The 21,347-nt window shown below is 43.5% G+C and overlaps 1 protein-coding gene across 2 annotated transcripts in view; it reads left to right on the top strand.

Moving 5' to 3' along the window:
* The window catches only part of WDFY1 (WD repeat and FYVE domain containing 1), a 48,537-nt gene extending 38,656 nt beyond the window's left edge, over positions 1–9,881 (top strand). Inside the window, exons 9-12 of one of the 2 annotated variants that reach the window (XM_067740405.1) lie at positions 1,750–1,851; positions 3,394–3,524; positions 5,017–5,125; positions 5,912–9,881. In XM_067740405.1, coding sequence (XP_067596506.1) covers positions 1,750–1,851; positions 3,394–3,524; positions 5,017–5,125; positions 5,912–5,971 — 402 coding nt within the window. In that variant the 3' untranslated portion in view covers positions 5,972–9,881. The remainder of the gene's footprint in view (positions 1–1,749; positions 1,852–3,393; positions 3,525–5,016; positions 5,126–5,911) is intronic. The other variant, XM_067740406.1, reaches the window with a different exon arrangement.
* Positions 9,882–21,347: the final 11,466 nt, after the last annotated feature.

The following is a 21,347-nucleotide window of genomic DNA, read 5'->3' on the forward strand; positions in this document are numbered from 1 at the left end:
TTGTAATCAAAGGGACTCCTTTCTGGAAGTAGGCATGAAACATAAATGAGCAAGTAACAAGAATTAGAATGAATCCTCTTGAAATGAGAACTTTATTTGGAGCTAGTCGATCACAGAATGGATACTATTTTATACATCAGTGCAGAGTAGATGAGCGCACCTCACAGGCAGTGTTTTCAAACCACCTTCTTTCTTCCCTGGTCACAGAAACAACTAATTCTACATCAAGTAGTATTCTTCCTCACGGAGGTGTGCATCTCTTTATCACCCTTTCTGTCCTCCCTTCCCATTTCCAACATTAGCGCAGTTATTTAAAGAAACCTCTCCTCTGTCTCAGCCCACTTCTTTCTGTTTGTGAGTGCCTTACCCCCCAACCCCTGAAAGAAAGACCTTTGTAATGTCTGTCCTATATAGAAATATTTCTAGTGCCTTATCTAAAATAAGGAATAGGAAAGCCAAAAGTTTTGATGAAATAGGAAACAAAAAAAGAAGTTGGGAAACGCATTCTTTAAACCACCAAAAGTCCCCTTTCGAATCTCTGTGAAGCTGACCATCTTCACTGCATATTTTATAAGGATCAGTGTAGGTCATTTCCTGTGGTTCTCCCATCCTCTCCTCTTATCAGATACATTTTTCTTGAGTGTTAACTTTCAAGATCAAGAACAGATTATTTCTTACTTCGTGACCTTTGGTTTAATTTTATGCAAGTAGTATTTTCTATTTTTACTGCACATATATGACGATACATGACGAGGTTAAACAGGCTTTTAGCAGGTTCATCTTGTAATCGAATACAACTTGTAATGTTTTGTTTAGAGAAATATTTTCTAAGTTCTCAGTGAAGTAATTTTGAGGCCTAATTGCTCTGTTTCAACAAAAATTCATTGAGCGCCTACCCTGTGACAGGCTGAAGGTATTTAAAGATGAAAAGACCAGTGAATAATTCATAGGTTAGTCGAAGGGGCTGGGGGGAGGAAATGTGCATAAAGAATTGCAGTGCAGGGCTTCCCTGGTGGCGCAGTGGTTGAGAGTCCGCCTGCCGATGCAGGGGACGCGGGTTCGTGCCCCAGTCCGGGAAGATCCCACATGCCACGGAACGGCTAGGCCCGCGAGCCATGGCGCTGAGCCTGCGCGTCCGGAGCCTGTGCTCCACGACAGGAGAGGCCACAACAGTGAGAGACCCGTGTACCGCAAAAAAAAAAAAAAAAAAAAAAAAAGAATTGCAGTGCAGAGAGATCACTGCTCGAATGGGGGTCCACAGGCTGGCTGTGCGGGCACCACTCCCGGGAGCTGGGAATGGGGGCGGGGCAGCCCATCTGTCTGACACGATGCCGCGCCCTGAAGATCTCCTGTTGGTCACCTTGTGACCCCACAAGCCTTCCCAAGTGGTAGTTCGTCAGGTTCTGCAAGAAAGGTTTTTGCTCAACTGGATATAGTTATCAAACAACTTTAAAAACTTTGGGCATAAAACAGAAGTGTATGAAGACAACTCTTAAGAGTTCATAATGCAAAATGAACTACTCCCTCCTATCGATAGATTAAAAATGAACAATCCTGAAAACATGGCAAAAATGATAAAGATGATTCAAAACACAAACATAATACTGAATATGGCAACAGCTATAATATATTGAAGAGTTTGAAAAAAGGATAACCCCACCAAGGTCTGGAACTGTTGTATTAATTTCTGACAACTCAGGGTAAACAGGCAGATGCTCACATGTTGGGTTTCACTTTCTCCTCCCCCAGGCTCCTCAGTGGTTAGAAAGTGATTCTTGTCAGAAATGTGAGCAGCCCTTTTTCTGGAATATAAAGCAGATGTGGGACACGAAGACACTGGGGTTGAGACAGGTGAGTAGCCAACATCGAGTCATCACTGGGTTAATTCTGTGTTTTGTTATTTATATGATTAATCTGTCATTTTGTTTGGAATCGCACTTTTCCCTCTAAATGCTGTTGATTCCTACCCTTGTGGTGTCACCATCATTGTGTGACTGACCATGAGCAGGGCCCTTCCCGGGTAATAGTGAGACTGTTAGCAGACTATGCCACTGCTTGTCCTGCACTGGAAAAGCCGGGACGCACAGAAAACCCTGGGAGCCCATTCGTCAACAGGTGAAAGAGTTCTGAGTTTAGGACTATTACTTGTTAAAGTCAGTGTTTGTACTAGCCCAGCACAAAATCAGAATGAACTAGGGCGTCTAAGCCTAATGTTTGCACAAACAGACAACAAGTAACAGATTAGCCCCCACTGGAATACTCTGACACCAGGAATTTTAGATTATTCATAAATGGTTCCACGTAAGTGTACCTGGAGCATTTCTGTTAAGCATGTTTCAAGTACGTACTGTTTTTTATCTTTTTTAATTTGTCGATACATGTCCCAAATAGCCTACAGATTTCAAGGAAGCGCTTACCACTGGGTAGTCACGTAACACTAAAGTTCTACAAAAAACATAGTTCTACAGTAGCCTTGAAGGTAGCCGCTCATTCAGATTGAATATGAATTTGTGCAGGTGAAGTAAAAAAGAATGCCAATTTTATTCCTTTTATTACTGGTCGCACCTCTCTAAGGGACTGACGGAAAGTTTGTGTGTGTTAATAAACTTTCTTTGACTTTGCTTATGAAGCTACTCTACAGCAAGGTCAGGTATGAGACTGGCAGGCAGTGCAGGAATTGTTTCAGCATTCGTAACATTCTAATGCTCGGAAGTAGCACCCACATTGCAGCCTTGGCCTAGTTTTCGCGACGCATGTCTGGTGGTAACTGATGTGTGAAGTAGTCTCTACTTCAAAGGAAACATGAAGAATTAATTTTAATCTTATGAGTTAACAACTAGTGGTAGAGAGAGGAAAGGTGTGGATCGCAAGGCTTTTAGTGGTTTAAAAATATATGTTAAAGTTAGTAATAATAACTGGGCTATTTTGGAATGTTCTTCGTGCTTATTTCCAGAATCACAATTTGAAAGATTAAAAGAAATAGTACAACATGATTATGGTTATCTGTTTCTTAATGAGGGCAAATTACATGTAAAACTTTATATCAAAACTTTTCTCTGTAATAGGAATACATTTTTCCCTCCTGAAGTCTCTAGCCATTTGGGTTCCTGAATGAGCTTGAACTTGGTCTTTGCAGTGTTGTTTATGGTCGCCTAGGCAGATAATATGAATGAATAAAAACTAGTATTTAACCAATAACAAAGCAAAGGTATTTGGAAATCCTCAACGGCTGTTGATATTGTCTGCCTTTGGCGTGTTTAGTGATACATTGAATTGGGGGTGATTATAATTCGAGGCACATTGTCCCAATCCCATTTCCCCTACTCTGAAGTGAGGCCACGGGCATTAAAGCAAAAGGTAAACTCCTCCTTTTCCTCCTCCTGGTCCCCGAAGCATCACTGCAGGAAGTGTGGGCAGGCTGTCTGTGGGAAGTGCAGCACCAAGCGCTCCAGCTACCCTGTCATGGGCTTTGAGTTCCAGGTCCGCGTCTGCGATTCCTGCTATGACTCCATCAAGGACGAGGAGTGAGTGTTCGCTTATCTTTATCTTTTTGTGTGTCCATCTGCAGTGGGAGAGCCCGAGAAATGATACAGATACATGGTTGACCCTTGAACAACGCGAGGGTCAGAGGTGCAGCCCTCCGTGTAGTGGGTAACTTGGGTGTAAAAAGAGTTGGCCCTTCCTATCCACGGTTCTGCGGATCACGTCGTGCTGTGGTATTTACCGTTGAAAAAACTCTGGGTATAAGCGGACCCACGCCGTTGAAAGCGTGTTGTTCAGGATCACCTGTATTCCTGCCCACTCGTTTATCCCTTTCATAAACAGTTTCTAAAGAGAGGATTCTGCCCTAGCTTTATGACTTAAGACAAGTTTCTCCCAAACACTGTGAGAAATGATGCTGCTAAGACCAGTCTGGCCGGGAGCCCCTGCACCACTCGCGATGCTGTGAGGGTCAAGGCCGTGTGCACACTGATGGGTGGCTGAACTGGCACTCTACAGAAGCACCCTGGCTTCCACCTGTGCGCACACACGCATGGAAATTTTATTTGTGGGAAAACTCCGGAGACCCCTGTTCTCTCTTCCACAACAATCTGACCTAGCAATCTGTTCTTAAATAACTATTTGTGTGTAAGACATATCTGTCTGTCCTCCATTCTCTCCTGACTCAGGCAGATCCATTTGGACAGAACCAGCATTTTATTTTGCTCCTTTCTTTTATTTTTATTTATTTTTGGCCGCATTGCGTCTTCGTTGCTGCGCGCGGGCTTTTGCTAGTTGCGGCTAGCGGGGGCTACTGTTTGTTGCGGTGGGCAGGCTTCTCATTGCGGTGGCTTCTCTTGTTGCGGAGCACGGGCTCTAGGTGTGCGGGCTTCAGTAGTTGCAGCACGCAGCTCAGTAGTTGTGACGCACGGGCTTAGTTGCTCCGTGGCATGTGGGATCTTCCCAGACCAGGGCTCAAACCCGTGTCCCCTGCATCGGCAGGCGGATTCTTAACCACTGTGCCAGCGGGGAATCCGGTGAATCATCTTTGAAAGTAGCAGACGGACACACCTTGGGGGAAGCCCACGTAGGAAAGCTAGTGCGGCACCACTGGTGTCGGTCAGGGAGCTGGAGGTGGGGCCTGGGCTGCTGCGGGCTGTGGAGCAGACTGAGGGTCAACGTGCGCAGGAGCTCTGCTTCTCACACCAGGGTTCCGGGGGAGCCTGCAGCCTGGGATCTCATGCAGTGTAGTCTTGTCCTTATGTCTAGGAAGGTACCAGCCTCTCCGCTAAAAAAAAAAAAAGGAAGAAAAAAAATTTAGTTATTTTGGGAGTTTTAGAAAATCTTTTATAAAACAGTCTTGCAACTTATCATGCTTTCCATCATCCTTTAATTATAGTTTTCAAAACTGCAGCCACATTTTTAGGAGCGAATTTTGACGCTGTTATCGTATTTCCTCTCTGTTGCTAAGAAAATTCATCCCTTGGCTCTAGAAACAGTGGGGTGAGTTTAAATGGTCTCTTTTCTCTCTGTTAGTCGGACTTCTCTAGCAACCTTTCACGAAGGAAAGCATAACATCTCCCACATGTCCATGGATGTTGCTAGGGGCCTGATGGTGACCTGTGGGACCGATCGCGTGGTGAAGGTAACCTGCCAATTAGCACCTCAGTGTAGATTGCTCCACCGTCATGCTATGAATGTGCATAAGGCACTTCTGATTGGCAAGCTCGCCTTGCCTTTTGATGAACAACCTATAGCCACGTGGAAACCTGGAAACGAACTGCATGTTTGTGAGTTTCCACGCCCTTGGTGGTGTGTCCCTCGGCCACGTCGGTCTCTCCAGGTGAGCCAGTGAGGGCCTGGCACACCTCTGTCACTGTCTGCACTGAGCCAGCCCCAGGGTCCTCCCCTCCCACTGCCTGGCCTTAGCTGACCCCTTTCTCTGATCACTCCTTCCCTGGCTATTGATCCCTTCATCCTGGGCAGAAGGCTTCCCACGTAGAAGAAATAACCACACGCTTTTTTATTAAATCCCTGGGTGGCTAACGCAGAAACTGAAAGTAAGTGTTTTATCCTTAGTACCACTCTTGAGTTGTAAAACTATGACATAGTTTATTTCATAATAAAAAAAGAAGGGCTTTTCCCCAGTGGGCTTTTTATTAAAAATAAAAGTAAATTTATAGTAAAACATCATTGTGATGTAATTTGCAGGTGTCGAGAGAGATACTGCTTATAAGCTTTTTTCACATTTTAGCTGACCACGTTGTTTCGTCGCTGTGTAAATCTCGAGAAGGTTTTGTAGGGAAAGAAGAGCATGAGTTATGTTGGCCCCTTTGAGAGTGTAACAGCTGTCTGTTCTCAGCGCCAGCAGCGCCTCCTGGGGGGCCACGTGACCGGTGCCGCGTCTCCAGGCCTCCCCCTTCTCTTGCAGATTTGGGACATGACGCCCGTGGTGGGCTGCAGCCTGGCGACTGGGTTTTCTCCACATTGATCCAGGAGCCGGGCGGGGTCTGCACCTTCCCAGCAGCAGCCTTCACCAAACAGGATGCTTCCCTGTAGCTCCACAGTCACTATCACGTGGATGGACAGCAGCCACTAAAAACCAAATCAACGTTTTTAAAAAGAAAAAAAAAATTTAAAGGTGTGTTTTGGGGCCTTTGTGGAACTACCCGTGGGATGTAGCGGGTCCCCAAGGAATGGAGTTACTCCAGCGAGACGTCCTCGGGCGTGGTGAGCTGACGTGTGCTGAGGCAGTAATTTAGCACGCGAGAGTTTCGGAGGAAAAATACTGAACGGAAGAGTTAAAGCCTAGAACTTTCTTCAGGCAGTTCCAACTACAAACACACTTCCCCCCAGACCTGCTGGGCCCGCAGGGGCTCCCATGCTTCTCTGCAGGCAGAGCAGGGGTCAGGGGAGGAGGGCTTGTTCTCTCCCTTGGGGGCTGCAGTGGGACTTAGGAGCCCAGAGATTCTCCTCATCTGCTGGCAGTCTGTGAATATTCTCTACGCCTCGTCACTGAGAAACCTCTTAACAATATCTGTCCTCTCCAGGTAGTGCCACGTCTGCTCTTAGTGTGTGGCCCATTTCAGTTGTTTCTCGTCCCAGCCAGCATGCCGTGGGCGAACTCTCAGATTGTCACTAAGTGAGCTGTACAGTTTCTATACTAACCAAGGCAGTCCGCACTCTTCCCTTTCCCCCAAATGTGCTCTGAGGACGAGACGTTTCTATGGTGCTGTTAACACGGGACTCACACGAGCCGCCTGACTTTTTCTGATTGCAGTCAGTGATGACTAATGGAAAACCCAGCTACCAGCATGACTGTGATGGGATGTGATCAGCCCATTCCATGGAACAGCCCAGTCCTCCTAAAAGACACAATCTATTTGCAGTTCCAAGATGAGCCCCTGTGATACTGTGGCAATTTAACAGACACCTCAGAAAAGGACTCCAAAGCTTTTTAAACTAGGTTGACTTTTAGTTATAACTTATTTCATAGAAGGAAATCGGTAATCCAGAGCAGTAACTCTTAACCAGGTCCTGCACAGTAATCCCTAACTTGTAAATTACTTTCATAACAATTAGGAAAATCTGTTGTATCAAACGGCATTTTAAAAGTTTTCGGCGACTTAGTACCAGGATGGGGCAGAGGTAGGGAATGGGGAGCCTGTCTCTTAATATTCAAGTATCTATTTGTTTTTAACAGCAAAACATGTATCTGTTACTTTAGGGCTATGGAAGTGAGTGGAGAGAAGTCAACTTTTTTTAAGGACAGATTTTAAAATAGATAGCAAAAGTATTTTTGTTAGTCTTACTAATGGATATTGAAAAAAACTACTGCATCGCTTTTGGGGGATCATATCAAGACAACATCGTTGTGTATGATATAACTAAGGGACTAAATATTTTAAAATAACAGCTGTTAATTAAAATGTTTTTTCTAACATCTTTATTGGAGTATAATTGCTTTACAATGGTGTGTTAGTTTCTGCTGTATAATAAAGTGAATCAGCTGTACATATACATGTGTCCCCTCCCTCTTGAGCCTCCCTCCCACCCTCCTTATCCCACCCCTCTAGGTGGTCACAAAGCACCGAGCTGATCTCCCTGTGCTATGAGGCTGCTTCCCACTAGCTATCTGTTTTACATTTGATAGTGTATATATGTCAGTGCGACTCTTTCACTTTGTCCCAGCTTACCCTTCCCCCTCCCCGTGTCCTCAAGTCCATTCTCTACGTCTGCGTCTTTATTCCTGTCCTGCCCCTAGGTTCATCAGAACCTTTTTTTTTTTTTTAGATTCCTCCATATATATGTGTTAGCATACGGTATTTGTGTTTCTCTTTCTGACTTACTTCACTCTGTATGAGTTTTTTTTAATAATAGTTTAAGACAGGGAGTTAAACTAAGATGTCTTAATGGCCAAGTGGCACAAATAAGGAGAGGGGGTCAGGCACATCATGTTCTAGAATGATCTGCAGTAGCAGTCGACTTTGTTGCTCCTTGTAAGCTTTGTGTTATATCACCTGAAAAAGATGTTTTCTTTAAAACTTTTTACTAGGCCCTTTGCCTAATGTCTGTTACTAACATAATCCAGAAGAAAGTTTGAATGATGGTAACTTGAATGGCAGTGTTGAATGTTAGCTTGGTTTAGTCAATGGTTCAGCTCATTCAAAGGTGCCATCCTGGGGATTTTCTGAAGTCCTGCAAGGAAAATAGAATATGATCGATCCCTTGCCATGTTGAAGGGTGCCGAACTGCGGTTTTGCTTTCCTTTAACCTCTGTAAAATGTGATTTTATGATGCCTGTGGTAGACTGAGCAGAGTTTCGCAGCTGCTGAGAATATGCCTTAGCTTTGAGACTTTTTTTATTTTAAAAAATCCTTAATGAAAAACTCAGTGTTTCATAGAGAATATAAGGCTGATACAGCGCTTCCTAAGGGGTTAACCTAAGTCAAGGAGGAAAGGTCTGTGTGAGGAAGAATTGGAGCAGGGTATCCAGAAAGGGAAAGGAGAATGTTTCAGTGTATTTTTTCTCCACCAGAGCTTATTACCAGTTTCTTTTTTTTTTTTGAAACGCACGTGGCAGGCTTGCCTTGTCTCTATCACACACTAGGTAGCAAATGGGGTAATATTTTTTATAAAGGTGGGTGACAATTATTTTCACAATTTTAGCGACTGGGCACATAGAGTACAGCTAGACTTCTAGTTATTGCCTTATTTTGACTGCGTTACTCTTTAAACGGGTCACTTAACATAGTTCTTTGAGTAAGGGTTTACCGGCTTTTCCATTCCTGAACACTCACGCTGAGTTGCAATTAGGGATCACAAAGTACAGAACGTTAGAGAATATCCTTCTGTTTAGATCTAGTATGTTTGTGATCAGGACTTGCCAATTCTTCATTCTAAACATGTTCTAAAATTGCTCTTTATTAGGGCAGGTGATAGGAATATGCCCTTATAGCATGAGATGGAAACAGATTATTCATTACATTGTAAATCTCTGTTTACTATGCCCTAGTTCTATCCTGCTGCCTAGAGGATATAAACAAAACATATTGCTCTAGAAGATGGTGTCACTTTGTTCTCCCCCTGAAGCATTCAGTTTGTTAATACCTACATTTTTAAACTGTTGAAACAGGCCTAAGTATGGAATAAATACCATAGTGGCTCAGACCCAAGGAGATATTTTCTAAAATCAGTTTTCTTTTTTTTTTTTTTTTGCGGTACGCGGGCCTCGCACTGTGTGGCCTCTCCCGTTGCGGAGCACAGGCTCCGGACACGCAGGCTCAGCGGCCATGGCTCACGGGCCTAGCCGCTCCGCGGCATGTGGGATCTTCCCGGACCGGGGCACGAACCCGTGTCCCCTGCATCGGCAGGCGGACTCTCAACCACTGCGCCACCAGGGAAGCCCTAAAATCAGTTTTCATTACATTGCGTCCTACTTCCGTTACTGGACCTGGTATCTCCTTAAATGTAAGAAACCCGTTACTATTAATGATAAACCATCTCCTCATTATAAATGTGACGTTTAACAAGTAATACATGCTATATTTATTCAAGTGTCTATTGCTTAATTGTTAATTGTGAGCAGATTATTGAATGCCTACTCTATTTTCTGCTATTTACTATACAGTGACTCTTTGAGTAAGCTGAAGTTTAATTGTGCAACAAATTTATATTAGAATACAATTTAAAGTGTTTTTCTCTAGAGGCTTTTTTGACTGGGGAAGCAAAGGGCAATGTTGATTAGTACATTTTGTCTTGTACTAGCTATGTTTCTATAAGATAGGGTACCCTGCGTGTCCCAGACAGCTAGAAAACTTTGTTCTTTGCTTCTATTTGCGGGTTCTGTTTTTGTGGTTTTTTTGAGAATGTGCGTACAATAAAGTGTTCCTTGCTTGTTACTCTGTTGCTTAATTTGGCTTTTGTTATGTTTGATCTGGACGTAGGGCAGCAGTAGTAGCTACCGTGGTTTAGCACTGTCTGTGTGCTGGGTGCTCTGCAGACTTTGCATTATTCAGTCCCGGCAACACTTCTGCAAGGCATTGTTTTCCCCGTCTTACAAATGAGAAAACCAAGGAGATACTGTCTGTCTGACTTGAAAGCACGTGCCTTCTTCATACCGCCTGCCTTAATGTGCTAGCGTGTAATGAGAGTTTTATATAAAGGAAGTAGGTATGATCTGTTTTGAAGTTTGTGAAGCCCTGGAGTCGGATCACTCAGGATATACAGGCCCCCTGAGTGCCCTGAGCCACGTGGAAACACCATGATCCCTGCGCTAGGTCCCCTTGCCAACAGCTCAGTCTTATGAAGAAACACAGGGTGGTTCAGACCCAGGACAACTGAGTCCTCAGCTTAACTGATAAGGGGTTGGTTTATAGATCACAATGGCAGTTTATTTATTTTTTTTTTAAGCACTAAAGCTTTATTTTCTCGCATCATCAAGATAATATGTTTATTGGGAATTCCCTAGCGGTCCAGTGGTTAAGACTCGGTGCTGTCACTGCCAGGGGCCCAGGTCCGATTCCTAGTTGGGGAACTAAGATCCCAAAAGGTGCGTAGCATGGCCAAAGAAAAAATAATAATAATAATATGTTTATTATAATAAAAAGAAAAGGGAAATAAAAAGATAATACCAAAAAATATTTAAAAGATTTTTTAAAAACCCCTTAGTCCAACCACCCAGAGAAACCACTGTTAAACTTATGCTGTGTATCTTTCCAGGGTTTTTTTTTAAATGCACATGTACATATAGAACACACACTTATAGTGTTAATGGATGACTACCTTTTTTCCCCACCTGACGTAGTACGGATAGTTAGCCCATGTCAAAAAATTGTGCACGCTGTTAGCATCATTAGTTGCTGCAAAGTTGCAGTGGACACTAGCTCTGTGCTGTCTGAACGTGTACTGGGACTGCCAGTTTCCAACTCTGTGAGGTTACGTAAGTCCACGTGACTTACTTCAACACTTGAATTTGTTCCTTTGAATAGGCAATAAACAGGCGTAGCTTAGTGTCTTAATCTATGGAATTCCAGCTTGTTGACTTACGGGTTTCTGTAAGACAGTCTAGATAGAACCCAGGTCACCTCTGGCAGACTGTGCAGTGGACAAGGATGCGGGGGATAAAAGGTTGGCTGGATGACCTCAGTGCTGTTACGACAGCCTGATGTGCTTGTTGCCGAGGGTGCTGGAGAGTCAGCTGGTCGCTTTTCACTCGGAAAGTGGAAACAGACCAGCAAGTTGTTTCCTGCCTTCCCTTTTTAGGTTTCACCTGCCTCACTTATAAAAACATTCTCGGGAGGCTAATGCTGGTACTTGAGTTATAGCTTCCTTTCCCATCCATCACTCTTTAGTCCCTAAGTTTCCTTGACTATAGTTAGATCTCTTTCTAAATCTTTTCACTGCACACACAAACCATCCCTTAGGGAGTTTATTACATATTGATACATATAGTTTCCCACAAAAGTTGAGTAACACACTATGAGACCACCTTCTTGACTTTAGTCTTGTCATCTGTGGTACAGAAATGGAGTCTGTGAGATAGCTTCCCAGGTCAAACCCACGTGGAAAACTGAAGATTCAAGCTCTGGTCCGTCTGACCTCAAAACTCATGCTTCTTTTTCTAGTACCCCATCTGGGTCTTTCATATTTGAAGAAATTTTAGATCCTGGAGAAAGATAAAATAATAGAAATTTCGTTACACCATTAGCAAGGGATGTGTGGTATGTTTTCCCACACCCTAGAGTTTAAGGTCAAGGGGGCATTAGAATTCTATTTGTCACCCCCTCACCTTCACCCTGGACTCATGAATCAGTGGTGTCACTGATAGGTGGCTTCTGTGGTGACATTTATAACACCAAGTGTCTTACAAACCAATCATTTCCCGTGTATTCCAAAGAGCAGTGATTCTTAATCCGTGTTTTATGATATTTATGATCCTCTACTATTTATACATCATTTTGAAACTGTTAAAAAAAATTCCTTCCAGAAAGTAAATTGTATTTTTATCTGAAATAGATTAACATTAATGCACAGCAAAGAATGTAGCAGTGTCCCCAGATCAAGCTAATAAATTTGAAAGAACTTGGGAATCACTCTTCTAAAGTATGGCTGTTAAGCCTGGGACACTGGTAAGGGACTTTTATTTAAACCTGCTCTCGTAACGGGGATTTTCATCTATTCCCGCAACATTTAAGAATAGCCAATAGCCCGTAGACTCCATCAAAATCAAACCCAACTAATAAAGTCACAAAACAGTTACATGACTTTACTATTTCAGAATTCAAAGTATCATTCCCTTATTAAATAAATATGATATTCTTTTGACAAGTTAATGGTAACCAGATATTTCAATAGCTGTAGATTGTTCCAGTTAATGCTGTGATATCAAAATTTGCATGATTGCACAATTTGTTGAATTCAAGATACCTGAAGTCACAGGAAGGAAAATTATCTTCGAACAATTGCAGGCTTAGTTAAACTCTTCTTCCGGACCCACCACATGCTTTAACTCATGACGGGAGACTTGATACATACATTGTGATGGCCTGCTAACATGTGCCCTGGTTCTTGCCTGAGAGCCTCTGAAAGGCAGGGACCAGCCTTTCTATCTGTATCCTCATTGCCCGTCATACATTTGTTTCTTCTCATCCTTTGAAAATGCCACATTAGGCTGAATACGTTGAAGGTTTTATGTACTCTTCCTTGAGCTGTTACCTGTAGTTAGAGGAACTAATTGAAGAGCAACTTCTAAAATTAAGTAGGAACATCTGGTTGAATTAACCCAGTGTAGTGTCAAAAAGAGGAAGGGAGAGGAGAAAGCATACGGTCAAACAGAAATTTGTTTTATTTCTGGATTTACTTGTGTAAAAATAATTCTTTGCTCAAGTGACTTGGGACTTTATTTCTGCGTTGTTATTGTACTTTCCTATTTCTTGTATTTTATTGACATGGCATCAGATGTCTTTTGCTGCAGGGGTCATGTCAGCTGTAATCTATCAGATGAATCCCAAGTTGCAAATGTGTGCTGAAAATACAGGCAAGCTTGCAGGCACAAACCTCAGTACAAGCCTATTGGCTGTACTTTCAAAATGTATCCCAGTACGGCCACTCTTCACCATTCAGCTGCTATTACCGTGATCCAGTTCCCTGTCATCTGCATTGTTCCAGTGGCCTCCTAACCAGTCTCCCACCTCCTGCCCCTAACAGCCTTTTCTCAACACACCTGTTAAAACACGGCTCAGGGGCTTCCCTGGTGGCGCAGTGGTTGAGAGTCTGCCTGCCGATGCAGGGGACCACGGGTTCGTGCCCCGGTCCAGGAGGATCCCACATGCCACGGAGCGGCTGGGCCCGTGGGCCGTGGGCGCTGGGCCTGCATGTCCGGAGCCTGTGCTCCGCGACGGGAGAGGCCACAACAGTGAGAGGCCCGCATACCGCAAAAAAACAAAAAACAAAAAACATGGCTCGGATCATGTCATTCCTGTACACAAAACCCTCACGACTCCACCCCACTCACAGTAGAAGCCCAGGTTCTAACCTGTCCCGTCATTATCTCCCTGACTTCGGTGTTCTCGTTGCTTGCTCCTGTCTAACCATGCAGTTCTTGTTTTCCTCTCTCTAACTTCTATGGGACAGAGAATTTGTGCAAACACAGCATGGAGCAGAGGATCAGGCACGTCACAGACACTTAAATGATGACGCCTGTATGTGTACAGTTTGGGTGCTGTGTGCATAAATGCCAAGGAACTTAGGTGAATCTTCTTAGGGAGTGAGTCCGCAGTGTGAAATTCCTGTTCCTCCACCACCATCATTCCTACCCACCCTATCTCACGTTCCAAGCTACTCTTACAGTTTCCAGAGGCTGGAAGGAGCAGTTAGAGAAAAGTGTAGAGAGGTTATAGAAGATAAGTACACGGGGGACATGAGATGTTTCTAAAACATCAAGCACTAGTTCTGGGAGTCTGATCATCATTAAGACCTAATCAGAAGACAACACTCTGCAGCTTCATGTTTTGTTTTGTTTTTTTTTTGTGGTACGCGGGGCTCTCACTGCTGTGGCCTCTCCCGTTGCGGAGCACAGGCTCCGGACGCGCAGGCTCAGCGGCCATGGCTCACGGGCCCAGCCGCTCCGCGGCATGTGGGATCTTCCCAGACCGGGGCACGAACCTGCGTCGGCATCGGCAGGCGGACTCTCAACCACTGCGCCACCAGGGAAGCCCTGCAGCTTCATGTTTGATGGGTATGATGGTTTAAAAATATTTCTGCAAACGCTTAGACCCTCCTCCTATTGAGTGGTGGGATTTAGGTACCCTCCCCTTGAATCTGGGCCAACCTTAGTGACTCACCAATAGATTATGCCAGAAGTGACACCGTGCAGTGTCTGAGGCTAGATAAGGAAATACCACACAGCTTCCACCTGGTTCTCTGCGGGAAAGCAGCCACCTGAGACCGCCAGGTGTTGTGGTCGGCGGCAGAGCTGAGCTCCGTCTGACAGCCAGCATTATCTGCGAGCCATGTGGGTGCGGCATCTTGGAGGCAGCCTATCTGAGCTCTCAGATGTCTGCAGATCCAGCTGACAACTGCCACGCAGGAGAGGAGCCAGTGAGGGCTGCCGAGGTGAGCCCTTCCCCAGTTCGTGACCCACCAAACTGAACAAAATAAAAGCTTGTTTTAAGCTGTTAAGTTGTGGAGTGATTTGTTACACAGCAGTAGTAACCTGAACAACAAGCCATTAATTCCTCATCTGGGAGCCATAGGACAGAGCACCGTCCCTACCCACCCGCCAACCCAAGCAAGAGAAGTGGACCCAAGGCAACACCAGTACCAACGAGCTTCTTCAGAAACAATTGGGATTCTTTTTCGTAAGAGTACTCTAGGGACCTATAGCTAATGGGTCATAATCCTCCTTATCTTTCTTCAGATTTCCTCCGCATTCCTACCCACCAAGCCCATCGCCCTACCTCCACTCCAAATTTTTCTTTGAGATTTCCCTTTTGGCCACATTAAACTTTTTTTTTTAACTTTTTATTTAATGTTGGAGTCTAGCCAATTAACAATGTTGTGATAGGGCTTCCCTGCTGGTTCAGTGGTTAAGAGTCCGCCTGCCAGTGCAGGGGACACGGGTTCGAGCCCTGGTCTGGGAAGATCCCACACGCCACGGAGAAACTAAGCCCGTGCACCACAGCTACTGAGCCTGCATGCCGCAACTACTGAAGCCCGTGCACCTAGAGCCCGTGCTCCACAACAAGAGAAGCCACCGCAATGAGAAGCCTGCGCACCGCAACGAAGAGAAGCCCCTGCTAACTGCAACTAGAGAAAGCCCACGCACAGCAACAAAGACCCAACGCAGCCAAAAATAAATAAATTAAAACCAACAAACAAAAAACAATGTTGTGATAATTTCAGGTGCACAGCATGTATCCATTCTCCCGCAAACTCCCCTCCCATCCAGGCTGCCACGTGAATTTGGTTTTGAATTAACCCAGTCTGTACTAAGCATATTCAGATTTTATATTGGTCATATTTAAGGGTGCTCTAATTTTCTCAATGTTTTTTGCGCATTATGTAAATGCAAGTTATGTACCATGATTAGGGCATGGAGAGTTCTGAATTATGGAATTCCCAGTTTTCTAAGCACTGAAACGTTACTATATGTGATGTGTATTACATCATATATATTGTGTTTTTATCGACACAACACCATTCATTGAAAAAATACTGAGTTTCTACCCTGTATAGGTACTATTCTAGATCCTTGAGAAAAAAAGAAAATGAACAAAACAAAGATCCTGCCCTTGTGGAATTTACATTCCTACAGAGGGAGACAGACAATACACAGTAAGCCTAATAGATAAGTTACACAGTGTACTAGAAGGTAATAGTGCTATGGAGAAAAGGCAAAGAACAGGTTGCCACAAACGGAGCATGCAGGTGGTGGGTGGGGGTAGTTTGCCAAATAGAGTGATCAGGGTGATACGTGTTCAAAGGATTTGAAGGAGGTGAGGAAGATAGCTGAGAGGAAATCAAGGAAGGACTTCCCAGGGAAGATAGCTGGATCAGAGGTTCCAAGACAGGGGTGAGCTTGATGTGTCAGGGGAAGAGCAAGGAGACCAGAGTGGCTGCAGTGGAATGAGTGAAGGGGAGAGTTTTAGCAGAGGAAGTGAGAGCTCAGTGGGGGCTGGATCACGGAGGCCACTGCAAGGATGCTGTCTTTTCCGGAGTGAGGTAGGAACCACCTGAAGGCTTTGGGTACAGGAGTGACATGAGCTGACTCGCATATTAGGAGCGTCACTGGCTGCTCCTTTGCCCATACCCTGTAGTGATGCAGGCAGGCAGGTAGCTGAAGAGGCTGGGAAGTAATCCAGGAGAGAAATGATGGCGGTTCAGTCAGAAAACGCTCCAAGTTTTCCCCTGAGCATTGGGAAGGGTGGGGCTGCCATATAGCTCAGAATTACGATCAGTTGTCGAGCTGAAATAGATGCTGGGGAACCCTGATCCGAACTCGTACCACAAAAAGAACCCAGCATATTCAGAACCGACCAGATGCCAAGCCAATATTCCGTGTGCGTTTTTTCTTTATTTCACCCAACATCCATGAATGAGAACGAATAACCATTTTACAGAGAAGGAAACTAAAGTTCTGAAAGGTTCAGAGACTAAAAGTTCAGTGACCTTGCCCAGCCTACTAAGTGGAAGGGCCGGGATTCAATTCCATTTTGACTGTACAGCCTGTAGCTTCTGCTGCAGCCTCGGGGACCCTCTTCCTCACTGGACCTCAGCGGCTGGCATTTTCACTATTTGTTTCTCATAATATGTTACTCAACTGTCCAGGTGTGTAAGGCAAAATTAATTACTGATTAAAAAGTGTCACTGCCTCCTAAATCTCCCCTCTCCTGAATCAGTAGATCCTCCAGTATCTTTATATCTACAAATCCACTCGATTTACCCATTTATTCAACTTGAATGGCTTCTGTCCTTACTGTTTATTGTCTCATATCGCTTGAGCACGTTGCTGCCAAAGACTGTTGAAGCCAGGTTGCTCTGGGTCCTACCTATAGTTTTCTCATAATAAACACATAATTCCTAATCATAGGTATCTAAGTATGTAAGGTTTCTAAGAGAAGGTATATGAGCTACCTGTAGTTTCTGTGTCTTTGCTATGCTGACTTTGGCACCATTTTATTTTTGACATCTAGATTCACTGTGGTGCCAGACGATCTGTGAATTAGGAATGCCTGATAAACTACATTTTTACACCTTTCTAGACTTCTGTTATTTGGAGATGGTTTTTTGTTTGGTTTGGGTATTTTGGGGCCGTGCCAGGCGGCATGTGGGATCTTGGTTCCCGGAACAGGGATGGAACCCGTGCGCCCTGCAGTGGAAGCACAGAGTCCTAACCACTGGACCGCCGGGTAATTCCTTGGAGATATTTAATAGGAGGGAATTGATGAACGGTGGCAATACTTGCAGGGGAATTACTGCTGCATAAATGCCATGCCTGCTGGACTATTCAGCTCCTCAGGAGGTGTGGGTTTGGGGAACTAGTCCAGGATACTTTTCGTTAGATGCCTAGCTTGTCCATTTGAGAAGGGGATCTGCAGACATCTTATTATCCCAGCGTGGAATAGTCATCGCAGTTATACTATTTTATTTGTTTTCTTTTCCATTGTAGTTAATTATTTTATATATACCATTTTAGAAGGGTGAAGTGTCCACTGATACCTTTATCATTGATAGACGGTGGCACGCGATCTGGTATGCAGGGTGCGTGCAGAACGACAACCACTCCAGACTGCCTCAGGGCTTTTAAATCTTGGTTTCTTACTTTTATTTATAAGTGAAATTAAATGGAAGCTTGTTCACCTTCATTCGCTTTCTGGTTCCATTAAATGGTGCACAATCACCCTCACCCTCAGGGTCCTACAAGCTCAGGATTAATAACTTGCGTGGCTTTGACTCCTTAAATGTTACGCCCCGGGAGCCTCACATGCTGCGCCCTAGTCCTGACCTGAGTCACATTACCCTCATCTTCTTAGGAATTATCATCATGTGAAGCTGTCCTCTTCGTTCATTCACTAATGTGAATAATGTGACTAATATTTCTCTCCCTCCTTAGACTATAAGCTCAATGAAAATATAAACTCTTTGTCACAAACAGCCTGCTTGTCCAGTAGGTTTAGGAAGCATCATGCCTACAGGCTCACAAAAGCAGTTTTATTTTAATTCCTTCTCAAATCAGAAGAGAAAATGAAGATAAGAAGAATGAATATATAATAACGAGTCTAGCCTGGATTATATTTGTCTTTATACCAACGTAGTCATAAAATATACTATTTAAGATATTTTTATGGGGACGGGGGGCCATGATGGCAAGAGTGGCCTGGGACCCACAGAAGTCATAACGCAGCCCTGGTCACAGCACCTGGGACTGTGTCTGGCACATGGCAGGTGCTCAGGAAATCTCTGTCATGAGAATGAGTTAGTGAAGGGAGCATTCAACCAAAATAGAGATTTGGAGTCGAGTCAGGAGATATTGAACAAAGAGTTTTGTCCCTGGAGTCTTCCATTTCTAAGAACTATTGCTTCTCATTTCAAGTTTAAATCTAGATTGAAACAAATGCCCAAGGACTCTCTAATCCATACACGCTCCCATATGGACTCTACAAAACCACCTGTCTGTGTGATTTACAAAGAATGTGAGGACATTCTTAACAGCCCAGCCCAGCATTCTTCAGCATTCTTGCTGAAATGGAAGTTTTTTTGTTTTTTTGCTTTTGGTGAAAAATGGTTATTGTTCTCCCTTCGCTGGCCTTTCATTTATCTAAAAAGTTGCCTAGTGTCTTCTCTTCATAAGTTCCCCAAGTTTTAATTTAAACACTTTATTTATACATGTCGGGAAACATTGGTGAATCTCAGTGAACTCTAGGGCACCATGCGCAAAGGTTAAATGGATCACAGTGTTTCATATTTCAAGTCCCAGTAGTAGAAAATTCACATAGTTTATTTCAGAGAGTATACAGAATAACCTCTTTGGGACTGATGATAAATACCGTTGATAAATTCAAAAAATTTAGTTTTTGTTGTTAATGGTGATAGCCCTTTCTTTTACAAGCATCATCTAACTTTGTTTGGGAAGGGGAGGCAGTGTGGGACAATGGTTAGGAGTGCATCCCCTGATGACTTCATGCCTGAGCTTGAATCCCAGCTATCACTTACTGGCTGTGTGATCTTGGGTGAGTTACTTAGCCTCTCTGTGCCTTAGTTTCCTTATCTCTAAAGAGAAGGTTGTGATGGTGCCTACATCATTGGGAGGTTGTTATGGCCAAATCAATTAATCCATGTAAAAGTGTTTAGAATGGTTCCTGGCACATAGGACGTGTGCTCAGGACATGTTATGCAGATTCAAAATTCAGCTTATTAAGCCTTAGTAAATTAAAATAAACACCGGGCTTCCCTGGTGGCGCAGTGGTTGAGAGTCCGCCTGCCGATGCAGGGGACACGGGTTCATGCCCCGGTCTGGGAGGATCCCACATGCCGCGGAGCAGCTGGTCCCGTGAGCCATGGCCGCTGAGCCTGCTTGTCCGGAGCCTGTGCTCCGCAACGGGAGAGGCCACAACAGTGAGAGGCCCACATACCGCAAAACAAAAAAAAAACAAATAAAATAAACACCTCTCTGTCTATAAACAGACAGGATTTATATTACTCAGGAGGCAAATTTTAGATTAATACCAACACTCTTGCAAGTTCTCATAAAATATAAACGTTGTCATACTCAAATTCCTTCTGTTTCTTTGTTATATTCCCCCAAATTAGTCAAGGTCAAAGTTTCTATCAGACTCTACAAGAGACCCAGTTAAAACGATCAATTTTCATTAGAATTAAATTTTGAAAAGAAGATTTTGAATTATTATGTCTACAGAGTATGTTTGATGCATTTTTCCATTTTTAATTTCTATTTTGATTTTGAAATTAATTCACATTGTTTAATAGTCATAATTATGAGTGATATATATGTTGATTTTAATTAGGTTTCCAGTTTACCTCCAGGACTTAAAACTATTATGACATCATTTTACTCAAAATGTAATTTTAATCTAAAATGTTTAAAGCTTCCATTTTAATTTCATGAATTAAAAGCTAAAGCATAACCACCACATCTCTCAAGATATGAAAGCTTCCTTCCTTCCTTCCCACTGACCACTGCCCCCCACCCCCCAAAACACCCAGCTTTCTTTACTTTGACACAGTATTGCTAATTGATTACTAGAGAAAAGAGCAACGTAATTCTAGTTTTCAATGATTTCACAGTGACTTTCACCCCAGGTAAAAAAGATTTCAATGGCCGTTTGTCTTTACAATAATCATCTTTTTTAAAAATAGAAAATATATTACAGAAATAAGTCCTTCAAAACCAATAGCCAACAACAACCTACAGTATAGCACAGGGAACCATACAGTAGCTCCTAGTTCCAAGTTCAATATCTTGTAATAACCTATAATGGAAAAGAGTCTAAAAAAGATTCACTTTCCTGTAGTCCTGAAACTAACACAATATTGCAAATCAACTATATTTCAATAAAAGTTTTTTTAGAAGACAAATGGTCTTGGTGTATTTGTGAGCATTTAAACATTATTTTTAAAAATTCCAATCATCTAGGACGTGCATAAGACTGTTGAATTTATCTTGGTCCTCAATTATCAATAATTGAGAATGCTGTCAACGGCTTTTTTCTTAACTTTTTATTTTGACACAACTTCAGACTTACAAAAAGTTGCAAGAATTCCCATGGACCCTCCCAGATTCTCCAAATTTTAATATTTTACTATATGTGAAACTGAAGGCAGTCATCGGTTAGATCCCTTAAACTATAATTCGCTTAATAAATAATATCCTGTAAACTGCCTTCACTGACTAAGCTCGCTTTAATTATTTTTGCAAGTTGTATACCCTCCAAGCTTCACACAGTCTTGGTAATATATCACAAGACCTTCTAACTCCCCCCACCGCCATAGATAATACCTCTGACCTATGGGTTGCTATCGTAACAGTTGGAGCTGGCTAAGACTGGTTGGGACCACCGACCCTCAAACTGGGCCTGTGCAGCTGTCCAGTCTGATCTTTTGACGTCAGAGGCTCAAAATCTCCACCCTCAGATCAAGCTAATGCCACCATTTTCTGAACATGCGTCCCATGAAGAGCACGTAACTCAGATACGTCTGTGCAGAGCAGCAATTACCTCACCTATTTCCTGCCTCAAATCACCTTCCCCTGCACCTCCGACCACCCTATACTCTACCCATAAATATCCCAAGCCCCTCGCCTTCAGGGAGGCCGATTTGAGAATTGTTCTCCCATCTCCTCACTTGGC

This window comes from Pseudorca crassidens, chromosome 6, assembly GCF_039906515.1.
Source record: "Pseudorca crassidens isolate mPseCra1 chromosome 6, mPseCra1.hap1, whole genome shotgun sequence".
In the NCBI taxonomy this organism is placed as follows: domain Eukaryota; kingdom Metazoa; phylum Chordata; class Mammalia; order Artiodactyla; family Delphinidae; genus Pseudorca; species Pseudorca crassidens.